We start from the raw sequence: 24,475 nt of genomic DNA on the forward strand, positions 1-24,475 counted from the left end.
ATAGAAAAAGGCAGTCGAATCCCTAAAACCCTTATATTTATAGTAAAAAAATTATGAACAGCAAGACACGAATTATTGGGACACGTGTCAAACCAGGAGCTGGTGAAGCACAATCGTTTGTATTGTTCAAAATTTGAAACAATAGTTTATAATTATGATGGAACCTGAAGCGAAACGACACAATGATGAAAAGACAAAACGTAAGTTACATTAAAAAATGTTTGGGCCTTGTTTCTTGAGATGACGGCTGAAGATTAACGTCATCTTGAGAGGGGATAATTGTAGAGGTTTAAATCGATAAGATATCTGGGCCCTAATGTGTCCAAAAGCTGGACTAATAGGAGACTAGAACTAAATAATTATTGCTTCTAAGTGGTACCTAGGGCAGTTTGTCTGAAGGGTAGAGCTCGAGTGTTAGCTTTGCCTAGTATATAAACCGAGTAGGGTAAATTTGTGGGTTGTCACTAAACTAACCTAGATCCCTTAATTTCAGGGAAGATCTTAGGAATCAAGGAAATGGATAGCGGAGTCCATATTGAAGATCCTTGGAGATCAAGGATCTCAAGGAGATTTCTAGGAAAAATTATAATAGAGGGGGAGACTTAGAAGGAGAGGGTTTGAAAGGGGAGCGAGTCCATTACTAGTTAACTTGAGAGCTAACTTAATCATCATAGGGTATTTGATAGGTACCATATCGGTATCACCACTGAACGAAGGAGCATGAAACATAAGGAGAGCGGAAGAAGTTGAGTTGTTAGAGGTAACTTGAAATCACCTCTACACTTTCCTTAAAATCTTGCAACTTTTACCTAAAATTTGACATCTCGATTGAAATTCACTATTTAACTAAATATTTCATGAAATAAAAAGTGAAATCACCTCTACACTTTCCTTAAAATCTTGTAACTATTACCTAAAATTTGATATCTCGATTGAAATTCACTATTTAACTAAATATTTCATGGAATAAAAAGTGATTTTCACTGAAATATATACACAAAAAGAAAGTATTAGATAAAATTTCTGTTAAACCTTCTATAAATGGAAACATTCTAATTCTATGGTTGCAATAACAATTGCATGCACAAGCATATGTACAACAACATATACTAGGCTTTTGGCTAAGTGATAAAAGGCTTGAGGAGAGTTGGTCCTATGACTTAGGTTCAAAATTCAAATCTCGTTTAACCCATCTTCACCTCCATTAACCACTAATCTCTTGTTTGCTTAGCCGAAAAAAAAAAAAAAAAAAAGAAAAGTTTTAAAGAGTACAAGAAAACCCAATGTATTTGCATTTTATTACCTTGATGGTGATTGCAACAACGCATCTAAACAGAAGATATAAATTGTTTATATCTTTATACTTGTTTGAATATTTGTATCTAAACTATTGAGAGATATCTCCCCGTTTAGCTAAAAAATGGCTTCATGAAAATTCAAAAAAAAAGAAGTAAAGTAACAAGAAAAATATAAAGGAAATAAATCATATTAATTAGAGGAATAAGGGTCTTTTAAGAACATGTATTGCAAGGATACATTTACCAAAACTATATTATACAAGAAACAAAGGTTCTTTGTTTAGATAATATGACAAGGAAGTTATTCAATTCATCATCATTTACAATGTCCCGTCCAAACCATTTGGAATCACTAACATGAATCTTACAATGCTACTCGATTCTCTTAAACTCTATCTTATGTTAAGACATATACATACTTAGACATAATTTATACATATATACAAATAAAGTCCAAATAATTCTTTATTTCTTATTTTCTAATACACCTTCCTATCTTGGCTTATATCTCAATTTTATAGCATTCCTCATCATCATTCGATTACGATATTGTTCATAATGTCTTCAGAGGATCATAAATTGTTGCAAATGAATTTCAATGAACTAGGTGATCAAATTAGGTGCTAGCTAGCTTAGTTGCTAAAGTCTTTGGGTGATGATACTAAATACCTCACATTAACATCGAGTTACTGAACTCATTAAAAATAGGTTGACCAATAAGAAAAAAACTTAGTGATCAAATATCACAAACACCACCATCTATACAAGCATTTTAGTTTGATGAGGAATTCAATTGCCAATAGTTGTAAGATCCTAATAACACTCTAATTACATGAATACATAATTTTTGACTCTAGAAATGAAGGAAAATTGTAGTTCAAAGGTCCAAATGGAAAAATCAAATTATATTGGGCTGATTTTAGCCTCATTTAAAATTTGGGACCAACTAGTTGCACACCATCCATAACTACTTGCATCCCATCACGAAAAATTCCCCCTTACACACCATTTGTATGATTGCACTTCAACAAAAATAAAAAAATAAAAGGTTGCACCCCCCTCCCCTTTTCAATAATGCCTACAAAATTATTGTTTACTCATAAATTGGTGCAAAATGTACTTGATTAATTTTAGATTTTAGATAAATTTCCTCAATAGATCGACACATTTTCAATTCCATTAAAGAAAATCATTTTAACTCAATAAATATTTAGATATCTTAAAACAAAGAGGACACTAATGAAGTACAATTCGTAGGTTTGGAAAGATTATAAAAAATACAAAGGAGGTAAATTATTAAGATTGAGGTGCAACCAGTCACTAGTGGTGTGCAACTTTTTGGTCCCATACAATTTTCGTGTTGTGCCTTGATTTGTAAGTTGTGTATAGTAAATAAAAGTTGGTGTGTCAACAGAACTTTTTTCTAAACTGGAGTATCGACATCAACCCTTAACATATCAAAAAATAACTCGACTGTGCACACAAGAACACTGGACGGCCATCCAAATAAAAAAGCTTCCCCTACCAAAATCCACTCTCAGGCCTCTGTCCTTCAAGAAAGATAAGACCCAAAACATGCAGAATATGCTAAAGTTCTAAAACCCTAGATTTCCATTATTTGCAGCTAAACTCACCTCTCTTCACATTTCACAGCCCCAAAAAACCCTACAAAAAAATTTCTTCATTTCAGTTCTCTTGTTTTTCAAATTTCTGGTGAAAATTTGGTAACAGCCATGCCAGACATTCAACCCCTTGTTAATGAGTTCGTTCTCAAGCTCAAAAGACGGTAAATCCCAAATTTTTAAGTAAAAATTGGTTTTCGGATTCGATTTTTGTGATAGTTGATCGATTATTTATCAATAGTGTTTGGAGAATTTTCAGTTAATCTGTTTTCTGGTGTGGCAGTAAAATTGAGGGATCACAGGCGACAGCGAGACAGACAGCCGAGTTGCTTCGGTCTGTAATTTCTCAGCAAAGAGTGCCACATACGAACCAGGCTGGTGCATTAGTTCAGGCCGTAAAGTCTGTAGGAGAGAAGCTGATAGCAGCGAATCCTGTCGGTATGCTTTCAAACAGATTCATTCGTTTTAAGTCTTCAATCGGTATTTTAGATGATAATGCACTTGTTTTGTTTCCTACATTTCCAATTATATTTCGTTTAATTCGTCCTTTTTTTAATATCTGGTTTACAAGGAAACCCATTTGTGTGTGTGTGTGTGTGTGTGTGTGTGTGTGTGTAGGAATAGTGATGGAATAATAAGTAATGAGACGAGGAAGTTTCCATTTTTTTCATTTTTAATGTGTAGGGTTTTAGAAGGAAACCCAATGTTTATAATTATTAAGTATATGTTATTTATAGATTATATAATGTAGTGTTTATTGATGAAATTAGAGATTGAGCAATTCAAAACTTGAATAATGGAGAGAGACTATAGAAACTAAAGGTGTTAAGTAAGTTGTAACAAGTTATAATATATGGAGTATTATTTCAATAAGGATAATTATAGGGATGAAATAGTAGTTAAGATTGAAGAGCAAGCCATTGAGACTACGTTCTTTAGTTTATTCAGGTATCATGGTGTACTAATTGAACTATTTTTTGATTTGGAAGTGGTAATGGGATTCCGAAGCAGGAATGACATATTAGGTAGAAGCTTTTTGCCATTAGGGGTTCACTTGTCTATAGGGATAGAGAGAGTGGAGAGGATATGACTCATACAATTTGTGCTGGATGGATAAATTGGAGGAGCACGTTTAAAGTTTTATGTGATTGATGGGTTTTTTTCAAGAAACAATAATACCAACCATGCGTATGTAGTTAAATGTCAGGTAGTCCAGAAACAACTTGTTCATCGAATGAGACTTGCAAAGGTGAAAATAAAGAGTTGAATATCGGGAGACTAGGAAAAACAAGTAAAGAATGAGTACATTCGATGAGATTTAGGAATAGCCCAATAGAAGATAAAACAAAGGGAAGTCTGGTGAGAAGATTCAAGCATGTACAAAAATGTCTAATAACAAAACAATGAGAAAAAAACTTTGTGCAAATTGAAGGCTCTAAAAGGGAGAAAGAAATTCCAAAAGGACATGGGCGAAGAGTAAGAAACGATATAAACACACATGCTTTGATTGAAGATATGTCTCAATACAAATTTTAATGTAAAAAAGAAGATTCATATTTCTATCCATTCAATGACAACCCCCTTTAGATGAGTAGCTAAAATTTGAAATTAGTGGCATTGGGTTTGGGAATCTAGGACCTATTGGCAGTTGGGGCATTTTGGGATACCATTTCGAAAATTCCGAGGAGGTTTCTCCATTTTCCTTGGTTCTGGTCTACCATTTTCCTTGGTTCAAGACATGGGCCCTGAAATGCTTTCTATTCTTGAGAAATAGAGGTCAATAGAGTGCTTACTGAAATAGACTCGATGCTCTTCTTCAAGGCTATCTTGAGCAGATCAACAATTCATCGGCATCTCCAATAACTAACCTGACAACACAAAATCAATCCAATACGACTATGATTGCAAGCTCAAGAGCATTCTTGAGGTTAACTTCTTTTTTTATTATTTATTATTTTTTAAGTTTGAATTTATTCATAGAAACAAAAGAAGTACACACAAGGCAGTAGAGGGGACCATCCTAAGGGAATACAATTAGACAATCACCAGACAATAGGAACAAGCAAAACACTAATTTACCTCTTAGCATAAAATTATTCCACCTAAAATCCTAAAAATGACCGCTTTTTGGAGTATAGACCAAAAGAAGATAAGAGCTTTAACTTAGAGAATAGCATCGTTAATTGGCTTTCCTTCCCTTTGAAATGCTTCTGTCTTTCTTTCTCCATGGACCTCAATATACTGTGGACAATAAATCTCCACACATCTCTCCCTCTAGAGCTAAAACTTCAGGAGCACCAATTTCAAAGAAGAAGAAGGATAACACAGCCTTGTCCCAAGATTTGGGTTTACTTAAAGGCCATCTCATAATGAAGGAATAAGTGATTTACATTTTCCCCATTCTTTTTGCAAGGAGAACAAACGTCCACTATGATAATTCTATCGGGTCTGGGTTGTCTATAGTCAGGATCTTGTCTAGGCTCCTAGATAGTTAGCATTCTATACAAAAAATGCTACCTTTGATGGAATTTTGAATTCCCAAAGAATGGTAGCTGGGAATCCCGAGGTACATGGTTTATCACACATGATAAGAGTACCTTTCCAAGGAGATACCCTCAGGACTCTTTTTCCTCGGAGTAATTTTTCCTTGCATTTCATACTAAGACATGCTTTGTGTGCATGTGTGCATATAGGTGGGATGTGGGTGAGTGTGGAATGTGCATGAACGTGTGTGTGTGGATTGGCGGGTGCGGTGGGGTTTTTAAACATAATGTACAACTGGTTGTTTTGTATAATGTTGGCAGGTGTTTCTATCTTTTTTAGTTACAAATGGATGTAGCGATGCTCATTTGTTGATTTTCTATGACAATGCTCTATGGAGGGAATAACATGCATGTCTGGAATAGGTGGTTGTGTCTGAGGTTTTAGACATAATGTGGAATGGGTTGTTTTGTATAATGCTGTTAATCATTTCTGTGTTTTGAAGTTACAAATGGATCTGTTGATTCTCATTTGCCGATGTTCTATAACAATGCTATATGGATGGAATTGCACTGCAGAGCTTGCTGTTGGGAATGTTGTGAGGCGTGTTTTGCATATCATTAGAGAGGAGGATCTTTCTCTTGCAACAACTGCCATTGGGGGGTTAAGTTTATCAGCCGGAAGTGATGACGAAGATGATGTTAAGCAAGATGACCACCCAGTTCTGTCTGCTGCAGCAGTTGCTGCTGCTTCCAGAAGTACTCTGCTTGCTCCTTCTCTGCATACCCTTCTTGAGGGTATACCCGATTCAGCTGCTGTTCCTCATACTTCTTCTTCAGGGGGTGACTCTGAAGGAAAAAGCAAATGTGAGCTGTTCTGCATTATTCCTCCTTTTCAAAATTTTATTCTAAATAGCTACTTTTTTCTTTTGCATATATATATATATATATGGGGTCTCCAATACATTCAATATTTCAGGGTCAATGTTTCGTATCGATCTTGGCCGATACCGATATGTATCAACCAATACATTCCGATATTTTAAACCATGGAGTCAACGTTGGGAGCCAAAATTTGTCCTATATGGCTTAGTAGTTTCGGAATGGGCTGATTTTTTGTGAGGATGATCTCCTCACCATAGAGATCATCCTCACAAAATATCTGCCCATTCCTAAACTTCTCACCCCATCAAAAGTGGTTTACAGATTAACAGTAAAATTGACGATCCATGATTCTTCAACTTGAAAACTTGGGTTAGAAGATTTAGAATGGGCTGATTTTTTGTGAGGATGATCTCCTTACCATAAATATCATTCTCACAACAAAATCAGCCCATTCTAAAACTTCTAACCCATATAAGACAAATTTTGGCTCTCAACGTTGGCTCCCTAATGTTGGCTGTGGAACATTGTCCATATATATATAAAGGGGAATGCTAACGTCCAAGATAGTGTGGGGACGTTAGCATCGTCCAATAATTTTAAGTGACAAAAATATCCTTCATTCAATATTAACTTCACTTATTTAGTAAGGGCAAGAGAGTTCTTTGTACCAAATTATTTATTCAATTCACTTTCTCTCTCTCTCCATTCACTCTCTCTCTCACACGTCATCTACACTCTCTCTCTCATAATTTGGTACAAAGACCTTTCGCCCTTACTAAATAAGTGGAGTTAATATTGAATGATGGATATTGTTTGTCAATTAAAATTATTGGACGATGCTAACGTCCCCACACTATCTCTATCTTGGACGTTAGCATTCCCCTTTATATATATATATGGACAATGTTCCACAGCTAACATTAGGGAGCCAACGTTGAGAGCCAAAAAGAGTGAATTGAATTGATTAGAGTTATGAGAGAGAGAGAGAGAGAGAGAGAGAGAGAGAGAGAGAGAGAGAGAGAGTGAATTGAATAAATAATTTGGTACAAAGACCTTTCTTGCCCTTACTAAATAAGTGGAGTTAACATTGAAAAATAAGTGGAGTTAACATTGAATGAAGGATATTTTTTGTCAATGGAAATTATTGGATGATGCTAACGTCCCCACACTATCTTGGACGTTAGCATTCCCATATATATAAAAGAGGAAAGATACTTAAGTTAGAGGAGTATTATTGAAAAAGAGGAAGGGGGAGGAGAGGAAAGACAATAAAGTTGAAGGGGAGAAGAGGAAAGGTGTGGTAGTATGGACCCTGCTCAATTGTAGTTGAAAGGGACCTTTATCGCCCACAAAACTGTAGTTGAGTGGGGTCCACCATTGTGTTTTATTATATATATTTGTCTTTGACGAGCTTAGTGACGTTCGAATTGTATCATCAATGTCTAAAAGATAATTTTTCATGCTACTTGTTTTTTGAACTTGGCCAAATCAATTAAAAGTTATAAATCACCATATGTATGACTAAAGTAAGTGAATTGAGTATAAAACTGTTTTAGCATTTACTGTCAATAAACTCGACTGAATGATGAATATTGATATTCAGTGTTTTATTCTCCTTTACAGCGGCTGATAAAAATACAAGAAGCCGAAAGCTAAAGCATGATGTTATTGAGGCTGTTAATGAACTTATTCAAGACATTGACACTTGCCATGAGCAGATTGCTGAACAGGCAGTGGAACATATTCACCAAAAGTAGCCTCTTTTTACATGTCATTGATCAGCTTTGTTCGTCTCTTTAAATTTTCTCTCTGTGTCGTAATATATCTTTAGAGTTATATGTATAATCATTTGATCTTTAGAAATTTCATGTTAGAGTCACGTTGTTTTGTTTTGTTTTTGGGCTTGAGTCTAAAGTGTACTTATAGGAATATTGTTTCTTCCATAGAGGTGTTTGAGATGTGGGCACATGAGGACATAGCGGAAGCGTGTGAATCAATAGATTCATAAGAAATTGAGAGTTTGTGTTCAATGGAACACAAAATCAATTTGAATCAATAGATTCAATTGATAAACAAGCAATAGCTTGAAAGAAAATAAAGCATAGAGCTAAAAAGTAATTAAGATAGAAAAGATAATTGAATTGATATGCTTTTGGAATTTCTTGAATTTCGTTTTTGGAGCTTCTTATATAGATAACTCCATCATAACAACTTAGGAACCTTTTAAAATATTAAAATGTAACTTTCTATCTATGTATAATATAACACTAACTTTCAAACCTACCATAACTCAATTTGGACACTTCTATGCATTTCTAATAATAGCCTAAAGAATAAAAACGAATTTTAAAATAAATTAGAAACTAACAAGGAATTGTACTCCTAAAATAAAACTATGAAATATAAATCCTATTAGAAATATAAAATATAAATCCTGTTAAAACTAGGAAATATAAATAAATCCTACTAGAATTAGGAAACTACTTAAGATTCTAACTAGAACTGTAGATGTCCTATATCACATGAGTTCTTGGGGAGCAAATGCCGTTGATCATGGAGAGTGCTACCTTTTGCTTTGAGATGGGGCCTTTATAAGGAATTCAATGCTCGGATATTTGAAGACAAGTATCAAAACATCTCAGCTTTGTGCAAATCTATTGGGGGTTACTCATGGATTGAACATCCATATTAAAGGAGTTTTGTGAGGTGAAAGAGGGGGAACTTGTGGACAATTGGTGAGCTTTGACTTGAGATTGATGTCCAATCTCAGTTCATGTAAGTTGAAGGTTATAAACATGTGAGAGTTAGGCCAAAAAATAATGTGGATTGAGGTAGTATGAGTGAGTGATCACACTTTGCTGGCTTTGCAAAGGTTCGATTTGGCTTGGTGCAAAAAATTCTTCAAACCTTGACAAGGGAAACAATTCAAGCTGGACTTCAAAGTGATTCATAAAGTCATTAGTGCTTGGAAAATTGGAGGTTCATGTGAGGCATCTACAATCGATTACAAACGTGTTATGTTAAAATTTTCATCTCACCCATACATGATTGAGATATTGGTGAAAGAACAAATCACAATTGCAATATTTATTATGAGGGTCTTCAAATGGTCTTCGTTATTTTGACCTTTAGATATAGATCCATGGATGGTGCCAAGATGGGTAACTTTCCTATATCTTGTCGTTGTTTTACTATGAAGAGAAGAATCTTAAGGGTTTGGCATCTGTAATTGAAAAGGTACTGGAGATTGATCATGCTACGAGAAAAGGCACATAGTCGAATGGTGCAAAAGCTTGTGTTATATTTGATTTGACAAAGTGATATCCAAATCTTGTATTAGTGGAATATGGGACGAGCGTTTTTTGGCAACCAATCAACCATGGATCATTGTTGGTCTACTATTTTTTTTTTCCGCTTTGAACAAGGACAAAAGTTAGAGAATGTTGAGTGCGGGATTCGCTTGTTCCCTAGTGTTACATATTATCGTACCCCTATTTAGCCCATGATTCTCTTATATTCATTATTCGCTCCCTTCCTAACAGGTCAACCTTTTGGGATAGCTGGTTGGTCAACATGGTATCAGAGCAGGAGGTCTGTATATGTTACGGGATCAATTCTTTCCACGCTTTGTGTGAGGGGGAGTGTTGAGCTTGTGATTCGCCTGCTCCTGGTTGTTATGTATTATCGTACCCGTGACCCTCTTGTAGTCATTGTTCGCCCCCTTTCTAATAGGTGGACCTTTTGGGATAGATGGTTGGTTAACAAAGAAGTGCCCATTTGAGGATGAAACAAACAAGAACATAGAAAAAAAATTTAGCGGAAGTCTTGAGGGAGAAACATTGGAATCAAACAAAACCAATTGGTTATCATAGACACTGAAGAAATTGTTCCAATCTAGAAGGATAAGCTAGAAATATGAAGGAGAAGATGGTGGTGAGGCTAGTGATGAAGTTACATTCGGATTCTGATGGAGTTGAACCTGACATTATGATGGTTGTTGGTGAGCCATTCAAGGAAATTGGGACTCTAGCTGATGTAGGAACCGATGTTGCAATCAACGAGGCTAGATGTGTGGTGCTTTCAAATTCGAATGTTGAGAAAATCATGGAGGATTTTCCTATCGCTAAGATGGGTTGTATGGTAGACCTATTGAGTGCACACATGTGCACACACTTCTGCCTCTTAGGGTAAATGATGGATTAGGGTAGTTTACAGTTAAATGATAGTTTTAAGTAAAGAACAATCCTGGACTATAATGAGTCAAATATTTAAGATGAGCATGGTAAGATGTGGTATTTTATTCATCAGGAGAGTGGGGGTGACATATGCCATTATTTCCTTTGGAACAAATTTAAACATCTTTGGTGTCTGATGTGTGCTTGATTTTGAGGGTGATTCTCTTAATCTAATTGGAAGTTCAAGAGTAGTTGGCCCATCTTGGTAGCCTCCTAAATACTGGGATAATTTTTTTTTTTTTTTTTTCTTTTTTTCGACAAGTCCTGCCAGAGGATATGGTTTCCTTTCAGTGGATTGATTTTGCACAAATATTGTAACTTGACAGGAATAGTTGAGCCTGTGGTATCAACTTTTCTTTGTTGTAGAGAAACCATATTCTTGGTTTTTTTTCTTTTAACTCCACTCTCCAAACTTGTCTTATGATTTACTATTTCTTTCGTACTTTCCTCCCTAAGTTCTATTTTTCTCTTTTACTTGACAATCTATATCTATCAATCTCTATGTTTGTGGTTTGTTAATGTAGACCTTTTAGTTTAATGTTTAGATGTTTCTCTTGCATTCTCTTGGCATTTGCTGAACGAATTAATTGTGTTTTGTCAGTGAGATAATATTAACTCTGGGCCGTTCAAAAACAGTGAGGGAGTTCCTCTGTGCTGCAAAGGAGAAAAAGCGATCATTCCGTGTATTTGTTGCAGAGGGTGCTCCAAGGTATGGAAATGGTGGCTATCTCTATGTTGCAAGGCAATAAACCATCACGTTAGCTTGAATTATTTTCGTATTCGCTACTACTCGATCAGCTTTTGTTGTTACATTGGTCTATTAGGTATCAGGGCCATGATCTTGCAAATGAGTTGGTTGGGAGAGGCTTACAAACCACAATTATTACTGATTCTGCAGTTTTTGCCATGATATCTCGAGTGAATATGGTATGTGATAACTTTGCCATTGTTTTCCCTTCATTGATGGTTTCTTGGATATTTATTAACTTGAAAATATTAATGTAAAGGTTATTGTCGGAGCTCATGCCATCATGGCCAATGGTGGGGTTATAGCGCCTGTTGGGTTGAATATGGTTGCACTTGCAGCTCAAAGGCATGCTGTTCCATTTGTTGTGGTTGCTGGTAGTCACAAGGTATGCTGGTATAAGAGCGATCTTGTCTCGCATGTATTTATCCTCCCTTTTCATCTTCTAACACCACCATTTCAACACTCACATAGAAAAATAACAATGAAAAAAAGGACAGTTTTCAATGGGTCTTTTTGTGAAATCATTGTTATTTTACACATTATAGTAGAACTAGAGTTCTCCCGTGCCATAGGACTCTTTGGGGTTAAGGGGGTAAAAGCTGAAAAATAATAAAGTTGGAGTATTATAAAAAATCTTTGAGATTAAGGGGGTAAAAGATGAAAAATAATAAAGTTGGAGAGGTATTATTAAGAAAGGAGGAGAAGATGAAAAGACAATAAAGTTGGTTAAAGGGGTGAAAGAGGAAAGATAATAAAGTTTAAGGGGCATTATTGAAAAATGGTAAAATTGGAGAGACATTAGAAGGAGGGGGAGGGGAGGAAAGACAATAAAATCGAAGGGGATGAAGAGGATAAAGATAATAAAGTCGGTAGTGTGAACCCCACTCCACTGTAGGTGGATGGGACGTTCATCCCCCCACAAAACTGTAGAAACGGTGGGACCCACTATTGTGTTTTATTATATGGATGAAGATTTTTTGTCTGGGTTCTGTAAGGTTCATTTTGGTGGTGGAATGGTAGTGGTTAATATTTAAAATCACTATATTTGGAATGCTTGGTCATTTCACCTGTTCAACTCTAGGCCTTTTTTGTTGGAAATTTTAAGTTGAGCAAATAATTTTGATGGTTTATTTGGCTTTTGAAATAGTATTTGGGAATGTGCATGTTCAATGCTGGTATAAATATTTTGGCATATTTTATAACACCAGATACATAGATGCTGAAATTGTGAGTGAAAATTGCCGTTACCCCATTTTAGATGACATCACATTGTTTTGCATAATCATCATATTTTATATTGTCTTGGCCAACCTGGGCAACCAACAGAAATGAGTTCCCTCTCACTTTTAATGTGGAAATTGGTAAGACATGGTTTGACATTACACAACCTTTTAAACTTGATTTCCAGCAACTATAGCCTTAAACTTCAAGATTAACACATCGTACCCTCTATGTTTCTTGACGTAAAGAGCGTCATCACCCCATTTTACCACGAGAACACGTCCTGGGATTGAAATCCCATAATAAAAAAGAAACGTCAAATCCTAGGTGACAGGTGGGTATTGATGTAAAGAGACGGGAAAGTGTAAAGGAAAACAGAAAAGAAGACCCTGGAACCAAACAAATTTTAGTGTTCTGATACATTTTTTTAGTTGCTTATTGTGGTATTCCACCCTTCGGGTGAGACTAATCCCATGGTCACAAGCACTGCCCCCTTGGAAAGTCCTATGTGCAACTGGTTGAGTCGAGGGTCAACCGGATCCTGGAGGGTGGCCCCAAGGAATTCATTGCTTCGTGGAGTTACGTTGGCTCTTCCCACGTTCGTGAAACAAATGAAGTTTCTCATACTACACATTTGATTCACTGCTTAAGTGGAGTTGTGCTTTTGAAGAACGTGGATTGAGATAGTGAAAGTTGATATGAACCATGGTTTCAAATCTCGGTTTGATGTCTCGTTCATGGATAAGACTGAGTTGTCTTAGACAAGTCAACTCATCTCGGACAAGATAAATCATTTAACTCAGTTTATAATTATTATTATTTTATATGAAAATAGTTTTAAGTTATTTATTATTTATTTTTTTATTTATAAAATAAGGTTGATTAAAAGATGTTGGTCCCAAAATCATATTTTATTTATAGATAATATGTATTTATATTCTAAAAAAATTAATTCCTTTAATTGAAACATACAAAATCCCAATTAACTCGGCTTTTACTAAATCGGACGAGATTTGCAAAATCTCATCCAAGTTGTCTTGTTTATCTTGCGAGATTCCACACAATTGAGATGCCACGTCTGTCCGTCTCGTTCATGGAAGATACCGAGATGACTCGGGCGAGTCATCTCAGTCTCGGATAAGATTTGAAACCATTTTATGAGCACTCTTTAAATAACAAAAGACATGGCTATGAACAAATTTAATGGAGGAACAGGATTGGTTTTGCTGACCCTAAATCTTACCATTGGGTTCGAGATTCCTGAGCCTGATCTGGTAACTAAATCATGTTTTGCCAAATTGTTATTTTTTATTTTATTTTTTTGTTTCCTATAGGATCTGTTTTTACTATTATTGCAGTTGATTATCTAGATATTTTCCTGTGTCTTTCTAATGTATTTCTCTATGTTAGTCAAACACATAATTTGATGTTTCAGCATAAACACTTTTGATGTACAAACTAAGAGTAGAGATGTCCGCCCATCTATACACATGCAATACAACTATTTTAACAAATGTTTATAACCAGAGATGGCAAGGATATGGGATAGTTCAACATGTACACTTAACATGCAAATATCCAATACAAACACATTATTCTGAATAGACCATCCTGTGTTGCTAATTTATTTGAGAGTCGGTAGTATAACATTGGTTTTTCCGAAATTTATAATCTGTCCTTGGTTTTCACAGAAGGTGAGACCTTTGGAGAATGAACTAGGCCAAGGCTCATGGTGACAAAAATCTGTGATTTAAAAAAAAAAAAAATCACAATTAAACTAGTTGTTGATTAAATCACGATTTTTTTTTCAAAAAATCCCAAAGTTTTGAAAAAAAATCTTAGATTTTCAAAATATCACGATTAATCGTGATTTAATTGACAACTTTTCTTTTCAAAAATCATATATTATTTTTATTTTTACATTTTTTAAGTGTTATTTTATCATTTAATATATGAACTACATTTTTTTTACTTAAACATGTTATTTTTATTTTTAATTTATCCGAGCCCAACTTTATCAACTTTTGCAGATTTTTTCTGAAGCTTTCTCTTGCCGAATTATTCCTGAACTCCGACTTTGTCACTATGCTAAGGCTAATAATGTAATATGCAAATTTTTTAATGAAAAAAAAGTTGTTAGATTTGGCAATTTGTTCTTTCATTTTTCTTTTCTTTTAGCATTGAATTTTGTCCATGAACTATTCCTGTGTTAGTTCTTTATACTGCTTTATTACCGAATTGTGGATACCTTTAATGTATCCCGTCGTTTGATGTTATCTTGTCTTTATTACAGTTGTGTCCCTTGTATCCACACAATCCAGAAGTTTTGCTGAATGATCTGAGATCACCCTCTGAATTGCTGGATTTTGGAAAGTTCTCAGATTGCATGGATTTTGGAAGTGGCAGTGGTTCTCCTCTTCTTCATGTTGTTAATCCTGCATTTGATTATGTGCCTCCAAAGCTTGTTAGTCTTTTTATCACTGACACGTAAGTTCCCTCTCTCTTTCTGTAACACTTGCAATTATGGAGAAGTTCCCGAAAACACCTGTCTATTTCATCTTTGTTTGAGTTGTGTAGAATACACATGTTTAACATTGCTGATTATATATATATGATAAGTATATTTTTTATTGATGAGAGGACAAGGAGTCCTCGAAGACTACAAAGAGAAGGAAACAAAGACTGAAAGAGAGAAGAATAGAAAAAGCAAAATAAAAAAAGTAAGCTACTCCCTAGTCACAGAATCCCATCTAAAGACAAACTCTTCGAAGAAAACGCCCCGAAATTCTTTGAATTGCTTGCACCAATAGAACAACAAGCCGAAAATATTGAAGGTAATCTCTTCTAATGTGCTTACCTTCACATCGAAAGTCTGGGAATTCCTTTCTTTCCACAATCCCCAACAAATTGCAAAGGGTGTTAAATTCCATAGAATTCTTACCTTAGTACCAAGAAAAGGGTTCTTCTAGCCAAAGAGAAGAGAAACGACCGAATGAGGATGGCACCAAGAAACCTTGAAAAGAGAGAGGAAATGAGACCAAATGGCATAGGCCTGATTGCAATGCATGAGAATGTGATCGACCGGCTCCCCACTAGACTTACACAAACAACAATAATCCATCAACCCAAGACCCTTGCACCGAAAGACATCAATTGTGGGGAGTTGATTCAAAGCCGCCAACCACACTAGAAAGGGAAACTTTGGTCGGCACCTTTGAGGACCAAATAATTGAGGAAGGAAAACATGCCTCTTGGTTGCCTTCTAGAAGGGAATGGAAGAATTTGATAGAAAAGCGACCATCCATAGTACCTTTTCACATCTGGCAATCAACCCCATCTATCGAAGGTCTCATTGAGGCTAGCAAGTCCAAGATAGAGATTGCGTCTTTGATTTCCCAATCATTAAGTTTTCTTCTAAGACCCAAATCCTAGGACTCACCTCTCTCGTTCGGGACCAAGAAGGCTAAAACATGCATTCTTTTCCTCGTGGAAATAGAGTATAGGCCTGGAAACAAAAACTGCAATGGGGTTTCGCTACACCAACCATCTTCCCAAAACAAAATGCGATCCCTTCTCCCAACCTCGAAACGAACATGTTCACCCAAGATACTTCCTATTCTCGAGATGCCTTTCCAAACATCACAACCAAACGGGGTAGTACTAGGCAAGCTACTCCACCCTCCTGTATCCTCCCCAAACTTCGCGGCAATAATTTTTCTCCAAAGCTCCTCCCTTTCAATACCAAAACGCCAACACCACTTCCCGAACAAAGCTTTATTCACGGATATAAATCTTCTAAAGCCAAGCCCCCCTACTTTCCTAGGTCGACACACCAACTTCCAATTCCCAAGACCCCCTACTTAATTTAACAAATTTTTTGCATATATACCTAACTTTTAAGATATTTATTGGTGTAGACAAGTAATTGGAAGCATGTAAGCATATAATCCCTAGAAGCATTGGAGGATTGAGACCCTTTTTTGCCAAGGAAGAAGAATAAAAAGAAATAGTAATGATGATGCCCAAAACATATTAACTCTTCAATTGCGGGCTCAAAATGGCCCTTGATTTGTTCTGAGCTTGTTATCACGACAAATCCCACGAAGAAGCTCATAGCCATAGGATACTTGCGGAGAGGCTCAAAAGTCTTTTCATGACAAACCAGCATGGTAGTTACATTCATGGTTTATGGTCTCAATCTTGGGATGCTTCTCGGCCAGTTGAAAAATCCAGACATCTCTACCAATGACATAATGATTCATGTATTGTCATCATGCTTATTCCACCATTTCCACATTTTGGTCTTAAAATTCTCCAAACTTCTTTGAGTCAGCAAATCTTTATAAAATTTCTCCATGTTGAGTTAAGCTTCCTTGAATTAATTCTGAATTTGTAACTCAACGAAGTTTAGTACACCTTGGATATATCCTGAGCCTTAGAATGAGAGGAAGATCAATACCCTCTTCGAAAGCCAAGGAACAAAAGGCGAGAAAGTAAAGAACAATTATGGCGTCAGGCTTAGACCTGTAAACTCTACAATTGCTGGCCCGAAAAAGTGGGTATCTGATGTTGCCCAAGTTCATGTTCATGGCCATATTATTAACATGCTTGTAGGCCCATACACCTTTCTTCGTCTAGTAAGTGAAGTATTACCTTTATTTGAAAGTAATCTTCTTTTGAAAGTTAACATGTCTAGAATGTTGCTTTCTTCAACAAGATATCTTTTGTTATATACAAGACATACTCAAAACAGCTATTGTTGAATAGAAAGTAAATACCAATTTGAATACAAAAGAAATTATGTAGGAAGTTAATTAATCAGTAAAAACAAAGAATGTGGGTCCAAATACAAAGAGAATATAAAGCGGTTCAAATAAAAAGGTAGCTGGCTTGAAATTAATAGCCGAATATATAGTTCCTCCTTTCTCTTTGGTATTCATACAATTTTGGTAATTTGTTTTGACCGTTCATTCTCTCTTTACAGGGGAGGGCATAATCCATCGTATATGTACCGACTCATAGCAGAATATTACTCTGCCGATGATTTTGTAACGCAACGAAGAACAACTTCTGGAAATTGAAATATATCACTTGGATTTTGGCTAGTGTTGAGTAAGTTTCTCTTTAAGTTAAATCAAAATACTACATGCATTGTGCCAAGATTATAACGTCTCTGAGATATGTTTCATGGTTGTATAAACTTCAAAATGTTAGTGCTGCAATATTTTGAATATTCTTTAGGTCTATGGGATTGCTAACATATCCCTCAATTCTTGGAAGATTAGCATACCCTTAAGTTTGAGCATTCGCATTTTACAAAATAACTAGCAGTACCATAATTTATGTATAAAAATTGTTAAATGGTTATGTTTCATCAGTATGGGATAGTTAACAATGGGTACCAAAAATCACCAGACCATCATAGCCTTAAGGGTTTGGTTGCGGGTTTTAACTACAATGTTTTGCAATTACGGTTTGGGGTTTAGATTTATATGGTAAAATGTTGGGGTAAAGGAAACAATACTAATAGGTTTGGGGGTTTCAAGTACTCAAGAATTAAGATGTCAAGAGTTCTTGAATTAAACAAAGTCAAGAACTAGAAAAATAGAAGAAAAATGAGAAAAGAGAATAAAATTAGAAGATAAAGAGAAGAGATATTAGGATAGAACTTTGGAATCACATCAAGAATAAAGATGACCTGTCTAAGAATCGTAATAAGACTAAAATACCAAATAAGGAACCTAATCTTAGAGTCCTAACAAGATTAGACCACTAAAATATAAATCAAATCAAACAAGGATTTGATCTCCACTTTCTAACTAAAAGAATTTATAGAAACAAAACCTAACTATACTTGGACATGGGTTTAAAAAAAACAAAAATAGAACTTTTAAATTACCACTACCCCCTGCAACTCAGGGTTGTAATATTCTTGCAATAAGGTTCCTGATTAAAAATAAACCAAAAAAAATAAAAGCCTAAAAAACTCTACTTGTAAGCTTCAGGGAAAAAGAGTATGATCACCTTTTATTCCACTATTCAGGGATTAGGGGAATAGTTGGATTACTATTACATATTGGTATGGAGTATATATGTCGACAGAGAACGATATCGTAGTCAAGTATATATTATATAGCTTGGTTGGATTCTTAGTATGAGTTAATATGTGAAATTATTGGGTAGAGATGAATTTCCTACATTGGGCTAAGTGAGGACAGTCGTTAGAAAGGAATGCAACAAGTAATTCCAACCAGCGACAGTGATGCAAGACGAAGAGGGAAAAAAAATGAAAATGGGGGGTTAGTTAGGGAATCTTGTTTGGGATTTGGGTTAAAGATTCGTAATTATAGCATTTTGCAATTATGCTTAGGGGTTTAGGTTTTATAGGGTAAAGGAAAAGTTTGAAGGTTGCGGTTTGTAAATTAAAGATCAAGGACTAAGGTTTGTTGGTCTCAAGAATTTTTGTATATTTTTTTTTGATAGGTAATGATGGGTTAGTGGTTACATAAGAAGTATGGGTTCAAGGGGGTTTGAACTTAGGATGTGGGAACAACTTTCCACACATCTTACCACTTATTGAAGTAGCAAAAATAAAAAATTCAAGAAAATCAAGGACAAGAATATTAGAAAACAAATCAAGAAAAAAAAAAAAAGATTAGAAAAGAAAGAGAAGTGTTGGAAAGATAGAACCTTGGAATCACACCAAGGGTTTCTTGTAATCATACCAAGAATGATGGAGAACTCACACTAAGAAAATCTATTGAAAGAAATATTCTTTATTTATAAACTCTTTTCACCAATAAATTCTAATACAATCTATATAATAAAACACAACTGAGTTGTTACAATTTTGTGTTTTGAGGTGGGATAAATGTCCCCTCAGCTACAGTTTTGTGGGTGGATAAATGTCCCATCGACCTACACTACACTTTATATCTTTCCTCTTCACTCCCTCTAACTTTATTATATACTCTCTTTAACCTACTTTATTATTTTTTCATTTTCACCTCTTCACCTCAATTTTTTTAATAATATCCCTCTAATTTTATTTTTTTCCGCTCTTACCCCCTTAACCCTCAAAGAGGATTATTGTGCCGTAGGCACGGGCGAACTCTAATCTATATAAAGAAAATCAATGTAAGAATCCTAATAAAACTAAAGTATGAAATAAAGAAATTCATAAAACCCTAATTATAATAACATAATCTCTCCTAAATTTTCAACTTTATAAACTTAAATAAAAGGCATATTAAAGTTACTAAACTACCCCCAACATTATATTGAGACCATGGGCTAATAATACATGACAATAAGTCCAAGAAACTCAAAAATAAAATCCAAAACAGAAAACTAAATAAACACAAAATATACTCTTCAAGCTTTGATGTTCCCATCAGACAGTCAGTCCTAGTTGTCACTTCTAGGACTTCTAAGGGAAATAAAGGATTTACTCGGAAACCAAGGGTGCCTGATGAGAAAGATAAGCTGAAGTGTAATAATTGTGGGAGGGCTCATACCTGAGACAGCTGTTGGGACCTTCCTAGAAAACTGGAAAAATTCAATCGCCCAGGTCTGACTAATCCTTCTGTTGGCCATGTAGCTGCCTTATTGCCTCCCTTCTCCACATTTGCCCCTCAAGTCAAATCAGATGGAGATTCATCCTTAGTCTCAGACAGTCTGTGTGGGTGAAATGGTTCATCTTTGTTGTCTCTTGTCTCAAATAGAAGGTCCATTTGCTTCCACGTCTTTTACTCAGTCAGGTATCTAGTCTATCACTTCTCATCCTGCCCAGCCTGGATTATCATTTTTCCTTGATAATAGCCCATTGTGATGAAAATATGAAGTGAAAGTTGCTCATGGTTTCATATTCTTTATATTTGGGGAAAGGTGATATCCATCTCAATAACTACCCATCTCTTTTCTCCATTCTTCATGTTCCAAAGTTGTCTGCAAATTTATTATTTGTCAGTGGTCTTACCAAAGGGTTAAATTGTTGTGTAACTTTTTTTTCCCCCCCAACTGATTATGTTTTTTAGGACTTGGTGACATGGAAGACGACAGGGAGTGGTCGTGAAGTGGACGGTCTCTATCTCCTAGATGTCTTGTTGGGAATAATAATTCTTGATCTAAAATCCATTGTCCCTTTACATTTTCCAGGATTGAGTGCAAATAACCATATGACCCAACCAGGGTTTCTCACATAGACCTGTTCAACAAGAATTCTAGTTCAAATTTTTGGATGGTATTTTGATGTAGTAGATGTGGCCCCACAGTCCTTAACTTTTTTATTTAGATTATTTTATCCTTCAACTAATTTTCAACATCCAGATGTTTGGGTGGTGGTTACCTATGTGGTCTGTTTGCTAACCATTATAAATATTTGATTCCATTTCCATCATTGATTTTGTTAGAAACCATTAGGTAATAGACATTATTGAAGAAACATTACCAAACAGTTAAAATCCAACGAGAAATTGTTTATGTGCAAGTTTGGTAACAAAAATTTACATAATTATTTCTTGTTTCCTTCACTCTTTTTCTGCAAAAAATACATCATTTTGGCCTAGAAAATTTCTATACAACTAGAAAGAGAATGTATCAAAAATACCATTTTTCCATGCAAAATAAATCGTAACATTTAATAATATTGTCTTGTAGGACTTCATGTACAAATTGACTCCCTAAAGACTGAATGTAGGACTTCATTCAGAAGATACAGACCTGATATATTCTAACATAATTTATACATTTATTTATGCCTTGTAACACAATTTATATGGAAAAGATATTGCTATATGTTTGATTATCTGTAGCTTCTAACAAATTTGATTCACAAAATCTTATATTATAATATACTCCTTTCTCTTAGCTTCAAACAGAGCAGAACAATTGCTTAACTTGTTTCAGACCCAAAACAACATCACCTATCTTAGGACTAGTGTCGTCCCCTCCAAGTCTTTGGCTACTACTGATGCACCATTTTGCAATCTCACCCAATTTTACCAAAGCCAGTACCTTGCATTCATCTTGAGGAATCTCTAATCTCGGATCAAGATTCTCTGGAACCTCTAGAACCTTGGTCACCTTATTACAAGGCTCATAAGAGAGAGATCCATTGACCGGTGTCTCCCCTCTTAAAAGCTCAACTAACAATAACCCAAGACTCCAGATATCCTCTCTCATCTCCGACGGTTTCTCCAAATTCAACTTGTCATTCGTGCAATAATTTGCCCTTCCGAATCCTCCCAGTTTTGCATTATAAGATTCATCCAAGAGCACATTTTCTGATCCAAGGTTTCCATGATATATCGGAGGCAATGAGTACATGTGCAATAGTTGAAGTGCTGAGGAAACCTGTAAAGCAATTGTTAGTCTCTTCTCCCAACTAAGGGTCCCTCCTTGTTCTCTCAAATTCCAACTCAAAGTACCTCTACTCATGAACTCAAATACCAAATGCCTTCTCCCTGAACCATCTTGAGCATAACCCATTAAACAAACAATATTTGGGTGAGAGGAGGTTTTAAGTAAAATTTCTTCTTCTAAATCAGTTCTGCTCATTGTCTCTCTTTGAGATTTAACTGCCACTATACTCCCATCTGTTAAATTTGCTTTGTAGACAATTGCATGAGGGCCTTCACCTATACAATTCTGAACCTCATTAAACTTTACCCTTATTAACACTAGTTTTTCGTCTCCGTTCTTTCTATTTCTAACCATTCTTTTGTATCTGAAGATGGCCAAAGTGATCAAAGCAAGAAAAAAGCCTATTAATATGGCCGCTGACACAATAATCACGACAAGCAAAGGTGACATGCTCCGATTAATAGGTGAAGATATGTCAAAATTGGCGGACCAACCCGTGCCATTTTCTGTCTGGGTAGCAAATATGATTATAACCTTACCCGTTAAGTTTATACGAGGGAGATTGGATCCGAAAAATATTCCCGAGAAGTTCCTGATCTGAGAGACCCTATCTTTATCTTCACCATTATCATTATATATAGCGAGGAAGTCCAAGTCCTTTGAAGTGTTGATGTGTGTGAAGCTCAAAGACACAGATGTTCCTGGTTTCCCATGAAGGACCCATTGACAACTAAGCCCTTCTACGTAGGAAAATCCATCATGGGGAGCATAGCCGATTACCCCATTATGATCATAAACATCTTCTTTCCCATTACAGAGTCCTGAAAATATTTGGAAAGGCTCGTGTTAAGTGCACCCATATATTTAGCTGGGGCACCCATGTTTTAGGCAGCGTTGACATGGTCCTGTCGACAATATTGAGGCCATATTGACATGAGCAAAAAAAAAAGCTTCTATGTCGATAGGGCCCTGTCAACATGCTATCAGAAAGTTTTTTTAGGCAGTGTCGACAGGATCCTGTAGACTCCATTAAGGCATGTCGATAGGATCCTATTGACACTAGTCAAGTTTTTGAGAAAAGTCTGGGTGCCCAAATCTGGCCCACTAAAGCAAATATTCGGTTTTTCAAAAATACGTTGGCTGCCCAAGTTAAATTGCTGGGCGCCTTTATCACTTGCCATTTCAAAACCTTTGTAACTCTACTAGGTATCTTGAGAAAACTGAACATGAGCTTAAATTTAGCTTACCTGCAGAGTAACTGAGTTCCCATCCTCTCGACTTAGTGGACACGTAGTTCCCACTATTGAACGTGACATATGCTCTTGAGCCTATAAACTTGAGATTCTTGTCGAAAATCCCATTTTTACTCGACTGAATATTGGAGCATCCTTGTAAGATTGAGTCTGATTTGCAGATCCAGAGATGATCATCACCATCTGATGTAGTTGACAGGTAATTGAGGGAGAAAGAGATGAACTTTGCTGCTGGGTATTGGATTGTCCACTGACATTTCTGGTTAGGAGGATATGGCTGAAGCCCATCAGTGTGATTTACTGTTATTCCTGCACTTATGTATCCTTTGGGCTGTCTCAGTGTAACAGTGTTAGTTCCACATGGTTCTGCACACAAGAATTTGGATTCAAACTTGAAGGAGATGAAATAAGCCAACCATAATAAAATATGATTCATTATTTAACAAATTCTATCTGATCAATAGTTTGAGTCGATCAAGTGTTATTAGTTATCTCGTCTGTCGAAATTAATCTGTTGTGCGGAAGCACCCAAATAAACTACGATCCAGACAATTAAGAAAAATGCAAAGGAGAAATAAAGAACAAATCACACTGAGACAAGATTTACGTGGTTCGATAAAATTGCCTACATCCACGGTTGGCGGTGAAAATTTCTTATTGATGAAGTAAGGAAAAATATAATACAATTTAGGGTTTTCAATAGAATATGTATATATGGCATCCTAGGGCTTCCTTCCCATTGGGGGCTTGTTGACCCAGAACGCCTGACACTTTGCGTTGAACCCAAATCTTCCAGAAAATTAACTAGGGCTGTCAACGGATGCTTATTGATTCAAATATAACAATATCCAAATCTGAAATTTTTATCTGATATTCGAATTCGAATTTGAATCCAACGGCTGTTCTAAAACTCTATTCGAATTCGAATCCGATTATTCTATCAGATATCGGATAATATCCAATTAGAATTCGAATAATTTGTATCTTAAAAAATAAAACATAATTTTTCCTTATCCAATTGATTTTTTATTATTTAAAAAACCTATTATATATTATACTATGTATATAATAAATAAATCAAATAAAATAATATATATTATATATTATTTTGAATAGGATATTATCGGATTCGAAATGTTAATATCCGAATTTGTATCCGATAAGGATTCGAATATATAAAACTATCCGAATTCAAATCTGAAATTCGAAAATTTCGAATAATATCAGATTTTTTGAATTTAAATTCGAATCGGATTCGAATTTTCGACTACCCATTGACACCTCTAGAATTAACCTGAGATTAAGGCCATAAACAACAATATCCTGGACTTATTGCACTTGCTTTAAGTGATGGACAAATTAGCATAAAT

The 24,475-nt window shown here is 35.5% G+C and overlaps 1 protein-coding gene across 2 annotated transcripts; it reads left to right on the forward strand.

Annotated features, from left to right (window-relative positions):
- The first annotated feature begins 2,784 nt into the window (after positions 1-2,784).
- LOC147384183 (uncharacterized) lies at positions 2,785-23,559 on the forward strand. 2 transcript variants are annotated; one of them, XM_086425316.1, is made up of 10 exons: positions 2,785-3,084; positions 3,204-3,358; positions 5,980-6,267; positions 7,909-8,038; positions 11,122-11,229; positions 11,345-11,447; positions 11,528-11,653; positions 14,783-14,976; positions 17,474-17,601; positions 23,267-23,559. In XM_086425316.1, the coding sequence occupies exons 1-9, from the start codon at positions 3,032-3,034 to the stop codon at positions 17,568-17,570; spliced, it is 1,254 nt and encodes a 417-aa protein (XP_086281442.1). In that variant the 5' UTR covers positions 2,785-3,031; the 3' UTR covers positions 17,571-17,601; positions 23,267-23,559. The 2 variants fall into 2 exon arrangements, with proteins under 2 accessions (XP_086281442.1, XP_086281441.1); XM_086425315.1 differs by lacking the exon at positions 23,267-23,559 and having other exon boundaries at positions 17,474-17,733.
- Positions 23,560-24,475: the final 916 nt, after the last annotated feature.

The sequence above is a fragment of the Akebia trifoliata genome, chromosome 15 (genome assembly GCF_017979445.1).
Source record: "Akebia trifoliata isolate Shusen 1 chromosome 15, ASM1797944v1, whole genome shotgun sequence".
NCBI lineage: Eukaryota > Viridiplantae > Streptophyta > Magnoliopsida > Ranunculales > Lardizabalaceae > Akebia > Akebia trifoliata.